The sequence below is a fragment of the Haliotis rubra genome, unplaced genomic scaffold (assembly GCF_003918875.1).
Source record: "Haliotis rubra isolate DU_JTF1 unplaced genomic scaffold, ASM391887v1 Scf651, whole genome shotgun sequence".
NCBI classification, from domain to species: Eukaryota; Metazoa; Mollusca; class Gastropoda; order Lepetellida; family Haliotidae; genus Haliotis; species Haliotis rubra.
The window spans coordinates 377,465-394,644 of record NW_025767359.1 but is presented as its reverse complement, the minus strand read 5'-3'; the positions used below and the strand labels follow the sequence as shown (position 1 = coordinate 394,644).

At 41.3% G+C, this 17,180-nt stretch overlaps 1 protein-coding gene across 1 annotated transcript; it reads left to right on the top strand.

Annotated features, from left to right (window-relative positions):
• Positions 1 to 219: 219 nt before the first annotated feature.
• Positions 220 to 10,512, top strand: LOC124257196. The gene is made up of 4 exons (XM_046691215.1): positions 220 to 358; positions 8,207 to 8,353; positions 9,047 to 9,245; positions 10,058 to 10,512. Exons 1-4 carry the CDS (start codon positions 313 to 315, stop codon positions 10,479 to 10,481), a joined length of 816 nt encoding a protein of 271 aa, XP_046547171.1. The 5' UTR covers positions 220 to 312; the 3' UTR covers positions 10,482 to 10,512.
• The last annotated feature ends 6,668 nt before the right edge of the window (positions 10,513 to 17,180 follow it).

Here is a 17,180-nt window from a genome sequence, read left to right as displayed (position 1 = left end):
TAGAGAATCTTCTGCAGGATAGAACCATAATAATAGAGGATTTTCTGTAGGATAGAACCATAACAATAGAGGATTTTCTGTAGGATAGAACCATAACAATAGAGGATTTTCTGTAGGATAGAATCATAATAGTTACGTGACTTAGCCATACTGATAATTATTCATGTCGGCTATCATTCCAGAGCTGAGCTACAAAGCTGCTAGATAAAGGCCAAACAGCTGCCAACCTCCACGCCTTTACTCTTCACTCATGCCAATGTGCCTATCTATCAACTGTTTAACAATTTCTAACAAGTTTTCGTGTACACAACAATGCTTGCTGTTCTTTTTACTGCGTGTGCCGCGTTGCAGTGTGCAGGTAAGTTGTGTCCTGATTTAACCCCCGGGATTCGCTATGTTCTTCCCTAGATGCAGGGAGCTGGGGGGTAGCCTAGTGGATAAAGCATTTGCTCGTCAAGCCGAAGACCCTGGTTCGATTCCCCATATGGGTACAACGTGCGGAGGTAATTGCTGGTGTCCCCGCCGTGATGTTGCTGGAATATTGCTAAAATTACACTCTACCTAAATGAGTGATTGAATGATCCGTTGTTAAAATTCCAAATTACCCTGATTCTATTTGTCATCACGTACGTGCTCGTTTGTTTGACAATAGCGGATCTACGTTTTGTTTCTCAAGGCGTAATTCACTGCATCATGGAAAGACGTGTTCCTGCTAACTCCCATAGAGAAATGGGCTTGGGGTTGCACTGAGAGGTTGCACCTGTCACATGCTCCTGAGATATTTTGAGTTTTTTGCAATTTATAAGACCTGTCTGAGTGAGAAAGTCTGCATGAAGATCCATTGAAGCACAGAGATCAGAATGGGCTAATTGTGAAAGCTAAATTTTGCCCAAAAATGTACATGTAAAAGGAAATCCATGTACCTTGTTGAGAAACAAACAAGGTGAAGATATACATGGACTGGAATCTGTTGTTCTCCAATCAAGGCCGGGTATATGGCTGGATGAACATTTCCCCATACAGTGGCTTGGACTTCGTCTCCAATCAGTCTCTGTGCATTAAACAATGGGGATCTTCACCTACTCTGCTTCTGAACTCATCAATCTGAGGTTGAGAGGCTCAAATATCAGCCAAATAAGGCGTTATATTGACCCCTCAGTCGCAGAGGTCCTTGTTAATGCCATGGTAACATCTCGGCTAGACTACTGCAATAGCGTGTTGTACGGGATCCAACAAAACCAGCTTGACAGCGTGTCCAGAATGCCGCAGCCAGGCTTTTGACACATGTGTCAAAATATGAACACACAACACCGGTTCTAAAGAGGCACCATTGGCTACCTATCAAACAGCGGATCAATTACAAGCTCCTGACCTTTGACTTCAGGTCACTGCAACAAACGGCTCCAGTTTATCTGCAAAGTCTAATTGCTTTGCACGTCCCCAAAAGATGTCTCCGTTCAGCTCATATTATGCAGCTCGGTGTTCCCAAAACAACAAAACATATGGCGATAGAGCGTTTGAGAAAGCAGGGCCAGTACTGTGGAACTCTCTCCCTCTGGACATTTGTAACAGCAAAACGCATCTCTTTGCCAAGTATACCAGTGATCAGCGCTCTTGAGCAATCATTTTTGGAAAGGGCGCTATACAATTAATTAATTTATTTATTTATTTATGTATTTATGTATGTATGTATGTATGTATGTATGTATGTATGTATGTATGTATGTATGTATGTATGTATGTATGTATGTATGTATGTATGTATGTATGTATGTATTTATGTATTTATGTAATTATTTATTTATTTATTTAATGTGACCCGTGAAGATCAGGGCGAGAATTGGTCTTCAGCAACCTATGCTCGCCGACTTCGTTGACACTTGTCATCGTATCACAATTAGGTACACTGTCAATAAAACGTTGTCAATTTGACAACTAAAAAGTTGTCAAACGGGGGTGCCTTAGATAACAACTTGAGTTGTCAATTTGACAATGGGCAACTTTTTGACAATGCATTTGGGTTGTCATTCACGTGGTTGTATATTCAAATTGTTGTCAAGAGATATTCAATTTGAATATGTTATATATTCAAAATTGGCAATAGAAAAGATGTCAATTTTAATGCATTTCGATTGTCACAATTGGACAAGGGCATAATATAAACACACAGCCAATGGCAAACAATATAAGTATCATACGGAAAGTATGACTACAATTTCAAAATACAATTCATGCATTTAAGAATAAGCATTATCTTGTGAAACCAAAAATGAACACTTGTGTGGAGAACAATATCTTTTATTTCTAAACAATCAATCAGGTGTACAGTTTTTCATTAGTATATGAACAATGTGTGTGTGTGTGTGTGTGTGTGTATGGTTGTAACCCACATATATAAATGTGTGAGTGTGTATGTATGTATGTATGTATGTATGTATGTATGTATGTATGTATTCTGTCTAGTGTGAGTATGGAACATATTTCAAGATATCACAGCATTTCTCAACTTCTACACAAAGAATGTCTAAAATTACTTTAAAATTAATTATTTAAAAAACTCATATCTGAAACTCTCGTAATTACAATTTCCCAATGTTACAATTGAATCCATTCTGCTCTAGTCAGCACATTCAATTTCCTGCATTTAGTTTCGAGATCATGGAATTGATTGATTTTTCAACATTCTTGGTTTTCAAGGTTTTTTTACCCATAAATTTATTGTTGATTTTCAGCAAAATTTTGTCCAAGAAAAAATGGGATTTCAAGAGACCTTGGGCACATTGCAAATTATAGATGTAAAAAATCTGCAACGTAAACCTTGACGGCATCAATAACATTGTCCGTAGTGTACACTTTCTGTCCCTCAGCAAACACATGGAAAACGCAAACGTCCGTGAAGGCTTCTTCTGCAACTCCATCGCAGAGAATGAAGGATGTAATTGCAACCAAAAACTGAAATGAAATACTTGTTCTAGGCGGTGCAAAAGGTGTGCCCTTAGCCACTTAAATTATAGGAATAAACATATGTAAAACATACTTATATAAATATTTATCTACTTCTAAATATTCATACCATAAATGGGGCGGTGGGGTACCTAGTGGTTAAAGCGTTGGCTCGTCACGCCGAAGACCTCGGTTCGAATCCCCACATGGGTACAATTTGTGAAGCCCATTTCTGGTGTCCCCCGCCGTGATGTTGCTGGAATATTGCTTAAAGCAGCGTAAAAAAAAATTCCGTCAGTCAGTCATACCATAAATACTTATTTTCGTTTTGGATAAAAAGTACTTGAACACAAAATACTTTCTTTACAAACTTATATGATGTAGAATGAATTATGGATTAACATCAACTCATATTTGCTCCTATTTTTAACAATATAACAATATCCAGTGTAACTCACTTGACAGTCCTTTACAATGAAGGTCTTCGGCTCTTCTCTTTGGAGTCCGGGAAGACCCAGGATCACTGTGGCCAGTGCTGTATCGATACAAAGAACAGAGCATAACAGGGGTGGAAATAACTTTAAAATTGCTAGTGTACTCCGGTACAGTTGCACATGTAAAATCACTTGCCCTGATAATTTTTCCACTATACGGGCCATTTTCTTGTTGATTTTTTAAATAAACAACATAATTAACATTGGAATATCAACTGGACACCGGTACAGTGTGATATACAAATTTGCTTGCCCGGCAGACAAAAACACTGGACTCGGGCGTCGGGCAATGGGTTATTTCCACCCTGCGTAACATAATTGCCACTATTACCATAACTAACTGTAGGCATAACTGAACACATGCCTACACAAGGAGACAGTTGTGTCACCCAATGAAAAATATATCAGCTTTTCAGAAAGCTAAAATCTTTCCATTCATTGTCCAAATTACCTGGAGCTTAAAATTATCCGTTCAACAAATAAAAACGTGTTTTAGGTTATATTTTCAGGGACCAACCATTCACTGGGTGTACAGCTACATTTACGCAATAGCGACTGAAACAGGAAAAACATGCTTACACATTTTCTGTGTCATCAGTTCTTGTATCCACATCTTTCATCAAAGCTTTGACATAATCCTGGACTTTCGATGAATTTCTGATACGGTAATAGATTCTTTCAGACACCTTTCCCAGTCCGGAGTTCATTGTCTGCGATGTTAGTCTCTGTGAGTAGAGAGTATTCTGCACAGATCTGAAATCATAAACTATTTTGTGACAACATAACAAAAAAAACCACACCTTTATTTATTTATTTTAAATTTTGAGTGACTGTTACAAATTATACAATATGAGAGAAAACATGACTAAATATTAGATTAAAAGTTATCGACTTCATGGAATATATTCATTTTTAAACAAACAAAATCTGACAAACTTACTCTCGTGCTGCTACCTTATAAATCAACTTCAGTCGCTAAATGAGTCCATCTTTGAAATAAGACGTCAATGATATCATTATACTGATAAGACAGAGGATATCAGGAAACAAAAGACCTAGTTCTTATTAATGGTATTATTGGCTTTACAGATACATTACAATTTGAAATTTATCATTGAATAGGAAGTTCTTACATTAAATTGTACAAGTTAAACATACATAACCAATTTAATGCCGATATCTTACACATAAGGGACGTTACTCTAATGGTATGACTGAGCTAGGGGAGGTAACTCTAATATATAGTCAATATGTTGTTAATGTGACAATGAAGGTTGTCAAATTTAAACCGTGTTCCTGAAAATAATTGAATAGAGAATCTATGCGATTAAACTGAACATCTTGACATTCTCAAGCACACGTAAGTACTTAATGTTATTACTCGACAGATATTTGTGTTATATCTGATGCTATTTGGCCAGTTATTCTTCGGAATGTGTGCACAAATTTGTGTGGTGACCCGTTGAGACATTTCTTCATGATTTTCCGTTAATATGGACAATGCGAGAATCAAAAACACTGTATTCGTACTCTATAGTTATCTAATGAAAGGAAATTGTAAAAGTGTTTTGCATATACTTACTGTAACCACCTTTCCCCGCTCACTTTGACGCTGCTGACGTGTTGCAACTCATTTACTGTGACCTTCGCTGTGAAGGACATTGGAACTGCGCATGCGCTCAATCCGTCAAGTTTGACAACCTTGTATTGTCAAAGTTTGAGAAAACTCACAATATGACAATGCTTTGACAATAAACTATTGTCAACACATATCCTGTGTAAAACACGTGGTTAAACTATAAACATGATCGTCAACACTATCTAAATATCATATCTAATGAAAGTTTGTTTTAAAGCAGTCAGTATAAGACTCGCAATGTTGTCACAATAACAACATTGGTTGTCATACTGACAACTCTCAATGTTCAAACTGACAACTTATAATTGTCAAATCAATAATGACAACGCTAAAATTGTCAAATTGACAACATTTTATTTACAGTGTATGCTCATGCTGTTGAGCACTGGATTGTCTGGTCCAGACTCGATTATTTACAGACATGTCGCCACATTGTTGGAGTATTGCTGAGTGCGGCGTTAAAACTCAACCTTCAAACCTATTGTATGTTGTCTGCACGTTTGGCTTTATGACCTGAATACTTGAGAAAACCCAGCCTGTCTGTCTGTTTAGCTATCTACTCACATATTCATCCAATTTAATATTTTTCTATTTTTTCATCATACAATTGTTTCACCTCGAGAGCAGCGAATGATCTTCTGTTAATATATACTGTACATTCCTTGACCAGTATAAATATACACAAAGACGATCGAATGAGCCCCGATCTTAGCCCTAAGGAGCATACCTGGGACATGATTGGTTGTACATGATTGGTTGTATGATTGGTTGTACAGAACCTAGCCCAATGTTGGAAGCTGCTTGTACAGAACCTAGCCCAAGTGGAAGCTGCTTTACATGGAATAAACTGCCCTTCAGAGGATCAGGAGGCTGACAAGGGGTATAGGGAGGAGAGAGCTGGCTGTCATACAGTCACATGGAGGTTACGCTCGGTATTGACCTTGAATCGTGTAAGACACGCAAAATGATATTTTGAATGTTCACATTCACCAACAAATTCAACATGTGCAGACATGGTTTTGTATGGAAATCGGTGTTTTTTTAAAACGAGCAATTATCACCATAAGATCAACATGGATTCCAAACATTATGTCGGTTTTTTTATAAGTCACAGGATCATTGGGGTCAGAAAAACTCATGTTTTTCCATCGTGGTCACCATGAGACGTTTTATGTACCTATTGAAAACCTATCATTGCAAAAATACAAGGGGTGCTAAGTTCTCCTTTCACTAAACACTAAGGTGATCGTAAGTCACTAAGGTAACCTTAGTGCAATGTTAAAGAATCGGAGTTAAGGTTAATCTTAGTAAAGGTTGCTTCGTGAAAGGAGCCCCTGGACTCTATTGTTTATACCAAGAATAGAAGACGCTGCACATTATCCCTGTTTATACATGCAACGCCAAAGCACGTGAAGAAATTAATTGGTATGAAAGGCAGGATACTTTTGGATGACAACTTATTTTTTATATTATGATGCGACGTTTCGGTGAAGATTCTTATAGCACTGTAAGGCCAGAGTAAAGTAATACAGATTTGGAGATTTAACATACGCTTCCCGACATAAGGCGTACTTCACACATGGTATGATCAGTGTGCGAAATAGGTTCCAAATGTTGCTAGCCAGTCGGGCTAGCTATGCCTGAAAGTTACTAGCCTACAGAATAATTCACTAGCCCGAAATTGGAATGTTGACACGGGTTTCATCATTAAGCTGCTAATATGATGAACATCTTTATCATGCCAAAATTGCATGATTTAAAAGTGTATTATAACTTAAAATGTCCGGTAGAATGATATGTTTACAAAATGACCCCATGAAAATTCATTAGCCAGTCGGGCAAGTGACTGTGGAGATTTACTGGCCCGACTGGATTTTTACTAGCCACGGGTTAGCGGGCAAGTGGCTATTTCGAACACTGGGTATGATACAGCACAGAACAGATTCATATACATCTGGGATGTATCAGGGATTACGTAAGGCAGAATGGGGGGTATGTATCAAAGGGATTAACAACAATTTATGTTGATAATAGGGCTGTATTGAGCGTATTGGCAAATAAATTGTACTGCAATATATTCCGATTCAGGTACCCGTATTGCGCTTGCGAACTTGACAATGAGTGACACTAATTGTGCATGCCAATCCTGTTTCTACATTATAAGTCCCTAAACATGGTTCTGATAACAGCAATCTCTTTTTATACTGACTGACTGAGTTTGGTTTTTACGCCGTTTTTAGCAATATTCCAGCAACATCACGGCGGGGGACACCAGAAATGGGCTTCGCACATTGTACCCATGTTGGGATTCGAACCCGCTTTAACCACTAGGCTACCCCACCGCCCCTCTTTTTATACAATTTATAGTATTACAGTATGCTGTTTTGTCATTGAATAACGAAGGAAAACATTTGTTGTGAATGCAAGTCTGTGTAGATTTTGATTTAGGCCATAAATATAATAATTAAACGTCATTTATATTGTTTACCCAATATACCGGTTGTCAGAAAAATACCATTGGAAAACGTATCTTTTGAAAAAATGTATTGCGATATACAGGTATACCGGTTATACCGTGCAGTCCTAATTGGTAATAATGCAGTAACAAAGCCGACGGTTCAAACAGTCCACAATTTCGTAAAACCCTATTTACTGCGTTACTGCTCCCGGTTAACTCTAAAACTTAAAGCGATCTATGCGCGGAATATGATTTAGTTTGTTTGGGGTTTTTTGTGGGGAAGCACTGAAAATGATCATTTACATATTTCCATATTCTTTTGCAAATACGTAACTCATATTTAATTCTTCAATATAATTTGGAAGCACCTTAAGAGTTTCTAATTATTTTTGTATTCGTCAGTTAACTCGTCTCCTTTCTAGATGTTCGTAACCAGCATCCCAACAACAAGATCGAGATGAGTGTCCACACAGAGCCAACCGCAATCCGAGAACCAAAGCTGGCATAATCTCCACCCCCAATTTAATATAGAAATTGTCATCCATAAAGTATCATGTCTTTCTTATTATTCCTCAGAATCTAAAATGCCAATCAAACAGAGAAATTGCTTGAATATATATGGATATATATATGTGTATGATTATAACACAATACTTTATCGATATTTATCAGCTGGGGGCTCGTCACTACCCGGACATCTCGACATGATTTCCGGTCTAGCAGCGAGCAGACGACACCCGGGCATTTTGTACGCAATCCAAGACAACGAAGGTGATGGGGACGTGTATATACTGGATGCCACCGACGGCAGCGTCAAAGGTAAAAAATATATTGCAATTGTTACATATTGAGTTCCAAGCTGAATCAACAAGTGAGTGAGTGAGTTTAGTTTTACGCCGCACTCACCAATATTCAAGCTATATGGCGGCGGTCTTTAAGTGTTCGAATCTGGAGCAGACAATCTAGTGATCAACAGCATGAGCATCGATCTACGCAATTTGGATACGATGACATGTGTCTGTTTATAAGTGTTAAAATCAGCGAGTGAGGTTTTACGCCACTTCTAGCAATATTCCAGCAATATCATGGTGGGGGACACCAGAAATGGGCTCTAAAAGAAGAGTGGTGGGTAACCTAGCGGTTAAAAAGTGTTCACTCATTACGCTGAAGACCCGGGTTTGATTCCCCACATGGGTGCAATGTGTTAAGCTCATTCCTGGTGCCCGCTGCCATGATATTGTTGGAGTGAGCGAGTTTATTTTACGGCGCACTAACCAATATTCCAGCTATATGGCGGCGGTCTGTAAATAATCGAGTCTGGACCAGTCAATCCAGTGATCAGCAGCATGAGCATCGATCTACGCAATTTCGATACGATGACATGTGTCAACCAAGTCAACGAGCCTGACCACCCGATCCCGTTAGTTGCCTCTTCCAAGCATGGGTTACTGAAGATCAATTCTGACCCGGATGAGGACGACACACTAAATAATCGACGAGGCTTTGTTACAGGAGTTTTAATTGTCCAGCATGGCGAGGAGACTGACTGGGAAGACATTGCTGTCGGACCCTGCCCCGACGGCGACAGTTGCATCTACATAGCCGACTCAGGAAACACTAACCAGAAGTCCAGCAACGTCGTCTACAGAGTGAAAGAGCCGGACTACACATACACCCAAGACATTCCCCTGACCGGCAGATACCACTACACGTAATAATAACTGAGTTAATAATGATAATAATTCATTTATGTAGCGTCAGTACACATCTTACTGACTGGACGCTGTAATCAGAATCTGAATATTATTACCCCGGATAACCCAAGCTGCCTGTGATGCGCTAGGAGGTTAATAGACACATGGCTTATCTCACAGGGTACCCATTTTCTGTTGGGTGAACAGAGGGAATTTTGAACTTTGAGACAAAATGTTCTCTCTCTCTCTCTGGGTAGCCTGGTGGTAAGCTCTCTCTCTCTCTCTCTCTCTCTCTCTCTCTCTCTCTCTCTCTCTCTCTCTCTCTCTCTCTCTGGGTAGCCTAGTGGTTAAAGCTCTCTCTCTCTCTCTCTCTCTCTCTCTGGGTAGCCCTGGTTAAAGGTGGTTAAAGCTCTCTCTCTCTCTGGGTAGCCTGGGTTAAATCTCTCTCTCTCTCTCTCTCTCTCTCTCTCTCTCTCTCTGGGTAGCCTGGTGGTTAAAGCTCTCTCTCTCTCTCTGGGTAGGTGGTTAAAGCTCTCTCTCTCTCTCCTCTCTCTCTCTCTCCTCTCTCTCTCTGGGTAGCCTAGTGGTTAAAGCTCTCTCTCTCTGTCCACAGTGGTTAAAGCTCTCTCTCTCTCTCTCTCTCTCTCTCTCTCCTCTGGGTAGCCCAGTGGTGGTTAAAGCGTTCGCTCGCCGGTTAAGCTCTCTCTCTCTCTGGGTAGCCTCGTGGTTAAGGGGAGACTCTCTCTCTGGGTAGCCTAGTGGTTAAAGCTCTCTCTCTCTGTCTGTACCCTAAACATATAAATTCATTTTAGTCTTCTCGTTACTTCAGATGGAATCATCCCGTGTCCGAAGCACTTATTGTTGATGCTTCAGGAAATGTTTACGTCCTGTCCGAAGCATCCGGAACCGGAAGTACTCTTGGACAACTGCCGTCGAGCGGATGGACAAGCGGAAGTCCGACCGCTGTCAAGACAGTTTTGACCTTACCCATCTCAACCGCCAACAAAGGCCCCCTGGCGGCAGATATCTCACCAGATGGGAAACAACTCTTGATAAAGTCACTGCACCACATATATGAATGGTCGATGCCCGATAAGGACGTGAAGAAAGCGCTGAATCATCCGGGCAAGACTATCCAAGGGTACAAGCCAGAGAACCGAGGGGAATCTATCGCATGGTCATCTGATGGGCGTGGTTTCTACACAGTCGGTCAAGGCTCAAATGAAAAGTTGCATTTTCACTCTTTTCCATGAGAATTAAACCAAACATTATTCGTCGATTTCACATCGTTTTTACGTCACGATTTTCCCTCTGCGAAATCATAAATTTATTCTCATAATAATATATTATCCATCAAAAATAGGGTAGTGGGGTAGCCTAGTGGTTATAAGTGTCATGTCGCGGGACACCAGAAATGAGCGAGTGAATGAGTTTAGTTTTATGCCGCACTCAGCAATATTGCAGCCATATGGCGGCGGTCTGTAAATAATCAAGTCTGGACCAGACAATCCACTAATCAACAGCATGAGCATCGATCTGCGAAATTGGAAACCGATGACATGTGTCAACCAAGTCAGCGAGCCCTGACCACCCGATCCCGTTAGTCGCCTCTTACGACAACCATGGGTTACTGAAGGTTCATTCTAACCCGGACCTTCACGTGTCACACCAGAAATGGGCTTCACACATTGGGGAATAGAGCCCGGGTCTTCGGCGTGACGAGCGAACGCTTTAACCACTAGGCTACCCCACCGCCCCCAGTCCGAAGACCCGGGTTAGATTCCCTGCAATGTGTGTAGCCCATTTGTGGTGTCTCCCGCCGCGATATTGCTGGAATATTGTCAAAAGCAGCGTAAAACCATACTCATTCACACACTCGATCATATGAGCCTGTGATTTCACAGGAATCTGTAATGTGCGCTATGCTACTAATAAGTCATGTACATTTTAGTAAACATCAATAATAATGTTTCTAATCAATTTGGGAACGAAACCCCGCGAATTTGTATTCACATAAAAGAGCGAAAACTGTTTTAGATTCTTGTATTCTGAAGATTCTGATCGGGACAACACATTATCCTTTTACAGAACTTTCAACATATTTCGGAATTTGTTAAATTGTTTAGTTGAAGAAATGTTGTATCGCACTGAGCAATATTCCAGCTATATGGGGGAGATCTGTAAATAATGGAATCTGGACCAGACAATAAAATAACAACATCATGAGCATCGATCTACGCAATTTGGATACGATGACATGTGTGAACCAAGTCAACGAGCCTGACCACCCGATCCCGTTAGTTGCCTCTTACGACAAGCATGGGCTGCTGAAGGCCAATTCTAAACCCATCTCCATGGATCTTAATGTGATGAACATCAAAGAAATAACAAATAATTGCATGATTGGTGTTCGATGCAATCATTAAGAAGTCTCCGTTCGTTAAGCCGTTCGACCCCGGTCTACTTCAGGCCGGGGCTCGAACCAGCGTTCTTCCAAGCAGCCGCTCTATCCACTGCGCCAAGGAGGCGATCAGTCACAACAACCGAAATGTTGGCGGTTCGACTTTCAGTGTAGCGACTGTAATACCTTCCAGTTTATAATCACGCCGAACACCCGGGTTCGAATCCCCACATGGGAACAATGTGTGATGCCCATTTCTGGTGTACCCCGCCGTGATGTTGCTGGAATATTGCTAAAAGCGGCGTAAAACCAAACTCAGTCAGTCCAGTTTATAACAGGTGACAATAAGGTGGAGAAACGGTTGCCAATGAAAGCGCACCACTTAACTTCTGACAAGCGATTTCGTTAAGGAGCCAAAGTGATTTTGATAAAAGGACCATATTTTCAGCTTCTTTCACTGTTCATCCAATTAACACTTATCAGAGGGGTAGACGAAGTCCGCAGTCTAGACTACCAGTTGTCCGACTTCCATTTTTGTGGAAGCCGCGGTGGCTGAGTGGTCTAGGCGTCTGACTTTGTGTGCTGGCGATTAAGTGCCTGACTCTGAGGGTGTGGGTTCGAATTCCGGATGGGACTCAACCCAAAAAGTACTAGAATCTGTACTTTACTAAGAAAGTGTAATCCCAAATATAACATATGTTTTCATTCACTGTTATCTTTATTTGAAATAGTATTGAAATAGTAAACCCCAAACAGTGACAGTGTAATGGCCCACCCCTCCGCTAGATACCACCAGAAGTACATATAATTCATGGCGAAGAAAGGCATCACTTCGCCAGAATGCTTGTCTTCAGGTCCAGGACCGCTATTAAGTCAAGAAGAAGAGGCTCGTCTTGTCAGTCATTTGAAACTTATGGCGTCTGTCGGATATGGCTACACCAGGGCACAAGTTATCTCCCTTGGGACAGAGTATGCTATAACTTTGCATAAAAAGAACCAAGCAAGACAATAATCTGTCTTTGCAGTGGTTTTATAGCTTCATGGGCAGATGGCCAGAACTGAAACTGAGACGTCCTCGTTCCCTCACACAGCTTCGAGCTACAACAACATCAGAGGCAAATGTAGAGAAGTATTTCTCGCAGCTGGAAGAAGTCCTTGACAAGTACCAGTTAAAGTCAAGCCCAGAGATGATCTACAACGTTGACGAGAAGGGGATAAATTTAACACACTCAGCACCCCAAGTCGTTGGATCGTCTACTGAGGTTCCCATCGAGATCTGTCCTGAAAAATCGGCTACTGTAACAGTTCCTGGGTGCGGTAACGTTATCGGCCAGAAGATCCCACCCTTCTTCATTTTTCCTGGGACTCGTATGCGGGATGACTTGCTCGAAGGATCCAGCGTTGGAACATCTGGAACAGTTAGTGAGAGTGTTGGTCCAATTCCGATATTTTCCAACGTTGGATGGTTGAACACTTCTCAAGATACGCCAATATCGGAAACGAGAAGAAAGTCCTGCTACTCTATGATGGACACCGTTCACTTATAACACCAGCACTCATTGATTTTGCTGTGCCAAAGGGGATTATCTTATTTGTGTTGCCACCGCACATAAATCATGTACTTCAACCCATGGATGTTCGTTGTTTTGGACCATTTACCAAGATTTTCAGCGCCGAATGCAGGAAGTATCAACGTTTGAATTCCGGAACCGTCAATAGGTACAGCGTTTGTGGACTTGCATGCAAAGCATATGAACTCTCTCTCTCATCATTCAACTTGCAGAGCTCATTTCGGAAATGTGGGATATTTCCTTTCAATCCAGCGTCTATTGACAGATCTTTCCTCAAGCCATCGACCTATGCTAAGGAACAAGCGGAAAAAAACATCAGAGGAATCATGAACTGGAAGTGCAGAAGGGACAACACGATCAGAGACCTGGGAGGGAGCATGCTCGGTTTCATCAAATATATCTCGATTAAATGGCACAATCCCAGTACACCGAAATCCAGAGATTACATTATTAGGTGTAGTAGCTTGAGGAAGAGATTCTCGGAGAATCTCGGGGATGTTGTAAATGGTCATTGTCTGACCAGGATGATTCAACATCCAGGAATCACAACATCTACTTGTAGCTTTTTTCCAGGGCCCAAAGACAGTTCTGTCGAAAGGTTGCAGTTTATGGGATGTGTGAGGCGGTAGTGACAGAAGAATAATGCCCATATCCTTGCAAAAATCCAAATCCTCGCCGATCCCAATTTCTTTGATGAACATCTTCCCGTGGTCACTCTTAAGAAGTCTCAGAAACCACGTCGGTCCACACACAAGATCGTCGGCGGTCAAGCTATCACAGAGCCTGCTATATCTACACAGGTCATGGAATATGTAAATCAGACTAAAAAGCCATCTGCGACTCGTGTGAAATCTTCAGCTGCCCGAAACGAAGAAAACATCAAACAGAAGAAATCTACTGCCGGGAAAAAACAACAGAAATCAGGTCGCTCATCAGTCGCCAATAAGTCTCATTCTTCCCCGAGCCTGGACCCTCTGGTATTGACAAGCTGCTTATATCCAGCGACGATGACCGCTCTGATTCAGATGTAACTGACAGCGAAGAAGAGAAGTGTTGTGTTTGTGGTAAATTTCAGCCCGAAGAATTGCGTCGTTGTCCACACGTGGAATTCACCAAGTGGGGTCAGTGCACGTTTCGTGACTGTGAGCATTGGGTGCATCTCAAGTATTGTTGTACCACCTCATTCCTTCGCCGTCACGACGAATTTTACTGTCCATGTCATAATGAAGAATAATCACAGTGTTAATTGTGCAACCCTCATGAAGAATTCATTTTACGTATTCCATTGTTCAACAGTACATATTTGGAGAACAGGGTGCCCTTCCACTAACCGATCTTACCTAAGATCAATCTTAGCAAGTTACGCCAATTTTACAATCGTCTTAGCTAAAAGTTACACCCGTTCCACTACACGATCTTAGGCCGGTCGTAGCAGGTCCCGATCTTACGATCCGATCCAAGCTTAGATCGAGACTCTTTCGTGCGAGTTATCTCCCTTTGCATAGTCTAGCAAATGATGGAAGTAGTTTACGAACCAACTGAGTGAGTGAGTGAGTTTAGATTTACGCCGCACTCATCAATAGTCCAGCTATATGGCGGCAGTCTGTAAATAATCTAGCTAAGATGCATAGCGTTCACTAACATGAGCGTTCATGTTAGTGAACGCTATGTATCTTAGCTATAAATAATCGAGTCTGGACCAGACAATCCAGTGATCAACAGCATGAGCATCGATCTGCGCAGTTGGGAACCGATGCCATGTGTCAACCAAGTCAGCGAGCCTGACCACCCGATCCCGTTAGTGGCCTCTTACGACAAGCATGGGTTATTGAAGTTCAATATTCTAACCCGGGCCTTCATGGGTATTTTTCCAACCAAGTGTAAACGTGGAGAAAAAACCTAGAGCAAAATATTAGGGTAGTGAGCACCTTGGTTTCAGGTGCAAGTGCGTGTGAACGCTGGGTATCAGGCATAACATAATAATAATAAATGCATATTTATAGTGCGCCTATTCCACATCCTGGGGCATGCTCAAAGCGCTATGTACAGATAATTTACACGAGAGTATTTACAGCCGAGATTATAAGTTATATACTGAGAACAGGTTTTAAGTCTGGACTTTAAAATGTCATTTATGTCAGAGCTTTCAATCAGAATGTGAGGAGGCATCCTCTATATACTGTCAGTGGTCTTGCGGCCCTGCCATGAGAATCCCCCACCAAATAAGCGCACGTGAAATCAAACATATTTGTATCTTTTTTTTAAGAACATTGTTCACTTCACGGCTGTCCCTATTCTTAACCATGACGTTGCAATATTGTTGTACAGACGTGTTACACCGACTCGCTCGGTTGTGTTCCCATGACGACAGTGGTCAGACTGGCCTGACATTTGTAAGGTTTCAGTGCAGTGTTTGTTTACATCACGGAAATATACAAATTCATTTCATGGGGGATTTTAGGGGACGCTCACGGTGAAATGCTCGCTCTTATTTTTCACATAGAATAGGAAAGCAACCATTTTGGTTTCTCTACGATTGATTTTAGCAATCCTAAGTTGGTCATGAGCAACTTAGACTTTGAATCTTAACTTTACGATTGACTTGGGTAAGATTGGTTAGTGGAACGGTATCCCGATCGTAACGTCACGCTAAGATTGGGATTTTAGGGGTTTACGATTGGCATAGGGCTAAGATCGGTTAGTGGAACGGCACCTAGGAAATTAAGGCTGAAGAAACGTGACTATTGTGTTAATTCTTTAAAATTGGTGACTGTGTTACAATTTTCCAACTTCGTTTATTACTGTAAACCTACACTGACTCTTCTGGATTGGATGTCGCCAACACATGAGATTGTAGCATGTGCTCTGCGCCCGTAGTTTCATCTGTGAGGAATACCACGGAAACAATGACGTCACCGGAAATTGTGCACAATGGCCGCCTGTCGTCTGATACGGTTTACAATGAAATTCAGAATGACACAAGGGTTTTATTGAGATTAAATGATACAACACTATATTTTATCTTACCTTCATGTAAAATACTTTACTTTCATTGGTCAATGACGGTTTAACAAGTTTCCGTGTCACCCTCCCAGGAGGGTAGATTTAGCAACTGGAAAAATATTACCCGCTGTCACGGTAACCGCCAAGCTCTCCGCCGAGAAGCTGAAGCGCTGACGCATGCGGTACCCGGAGTTCGAAAACCGTTCGCTCAGCTGTTTTTGTGTTCACTTTGTACAGATTTATTTTACCGACTTTCACTGCTTGATTTGAAAATTGGCGAATTCTTAACAAAACTTTACACCCAAACGCAGCTGTTCACATGCACGATATTTGCACATGCTTTTCAGCAAATTGATGCATGATCCTCGTGCAATTCATCTTTGTAAGGTTTGCAGTTGGTTCCCCAAGTTAGTGGAGAAATTCATCTTCAATGTAACCAACCACATATATATACATAACATATAGTGAGTGCTTTAAGTGGATCTAAACTTTTGATGGGTAGTATAATCAAAAGATTATATCTGCAAAATATAAAAATCCAGAATAATGCTCAAGTTCCTTAAGGTGAGGCAATATTAGACTTGCTAAATCATTCAAGATTTTTGGTTGGGTTGTTTCTATAACTATAACTATTATAGTGCGTGTGAGTAGAGAGGCACGTAACGGACGTTTGACGGGCGTAGCAACATTGGTAAATACTTACTGGCAAACAAGGAGAAGTTGGGCCGGCGCAGAGAACGCGTTTACGATAAGTAGTAGAATGAGCAAACCCAGTTGGTTTGTGAAAAGGAGAGCAGATGTAGGCTAGTGCACCTGCAGTGCATGACGATGAAATTGATTCCGAGCACAGGTGCACACGCCTTGCTCATAAGACTCGCGTGGTCGGTGTAGCACTACACTTGATCAGGGACAACCCGAGGCCCCTTCGCTCACAATGGCAAGCGCCAGTGGGCGGTACTCTTACATGCTAATACGGC

Excerpts from the sequence above, each read along its gene's own strand:
- LOC124257196 (XM_046691215.1), top strand. The coding sequence starts at position 313 with ATGCTTGCTGTTCTTTTTACTGCGTGTGCCGCGTTGCAGTGTGCAG. Across the intron at positions 359-8,206 it reads TGCCGCGTTGCAGTGTGCAG|CTGGGGGCTCGTCACTACCC; the intron begins GTAAGTTGTGTC and ends GATATTTATCAG. Across the intron at positions 8,354-9,046 it reads CACCGACGGCAGCGTCAAAG|GAGTTTTAATTGTCCAGCAT; the intron begins GTAAAAAATATA and ends GCTTTGTTACAG.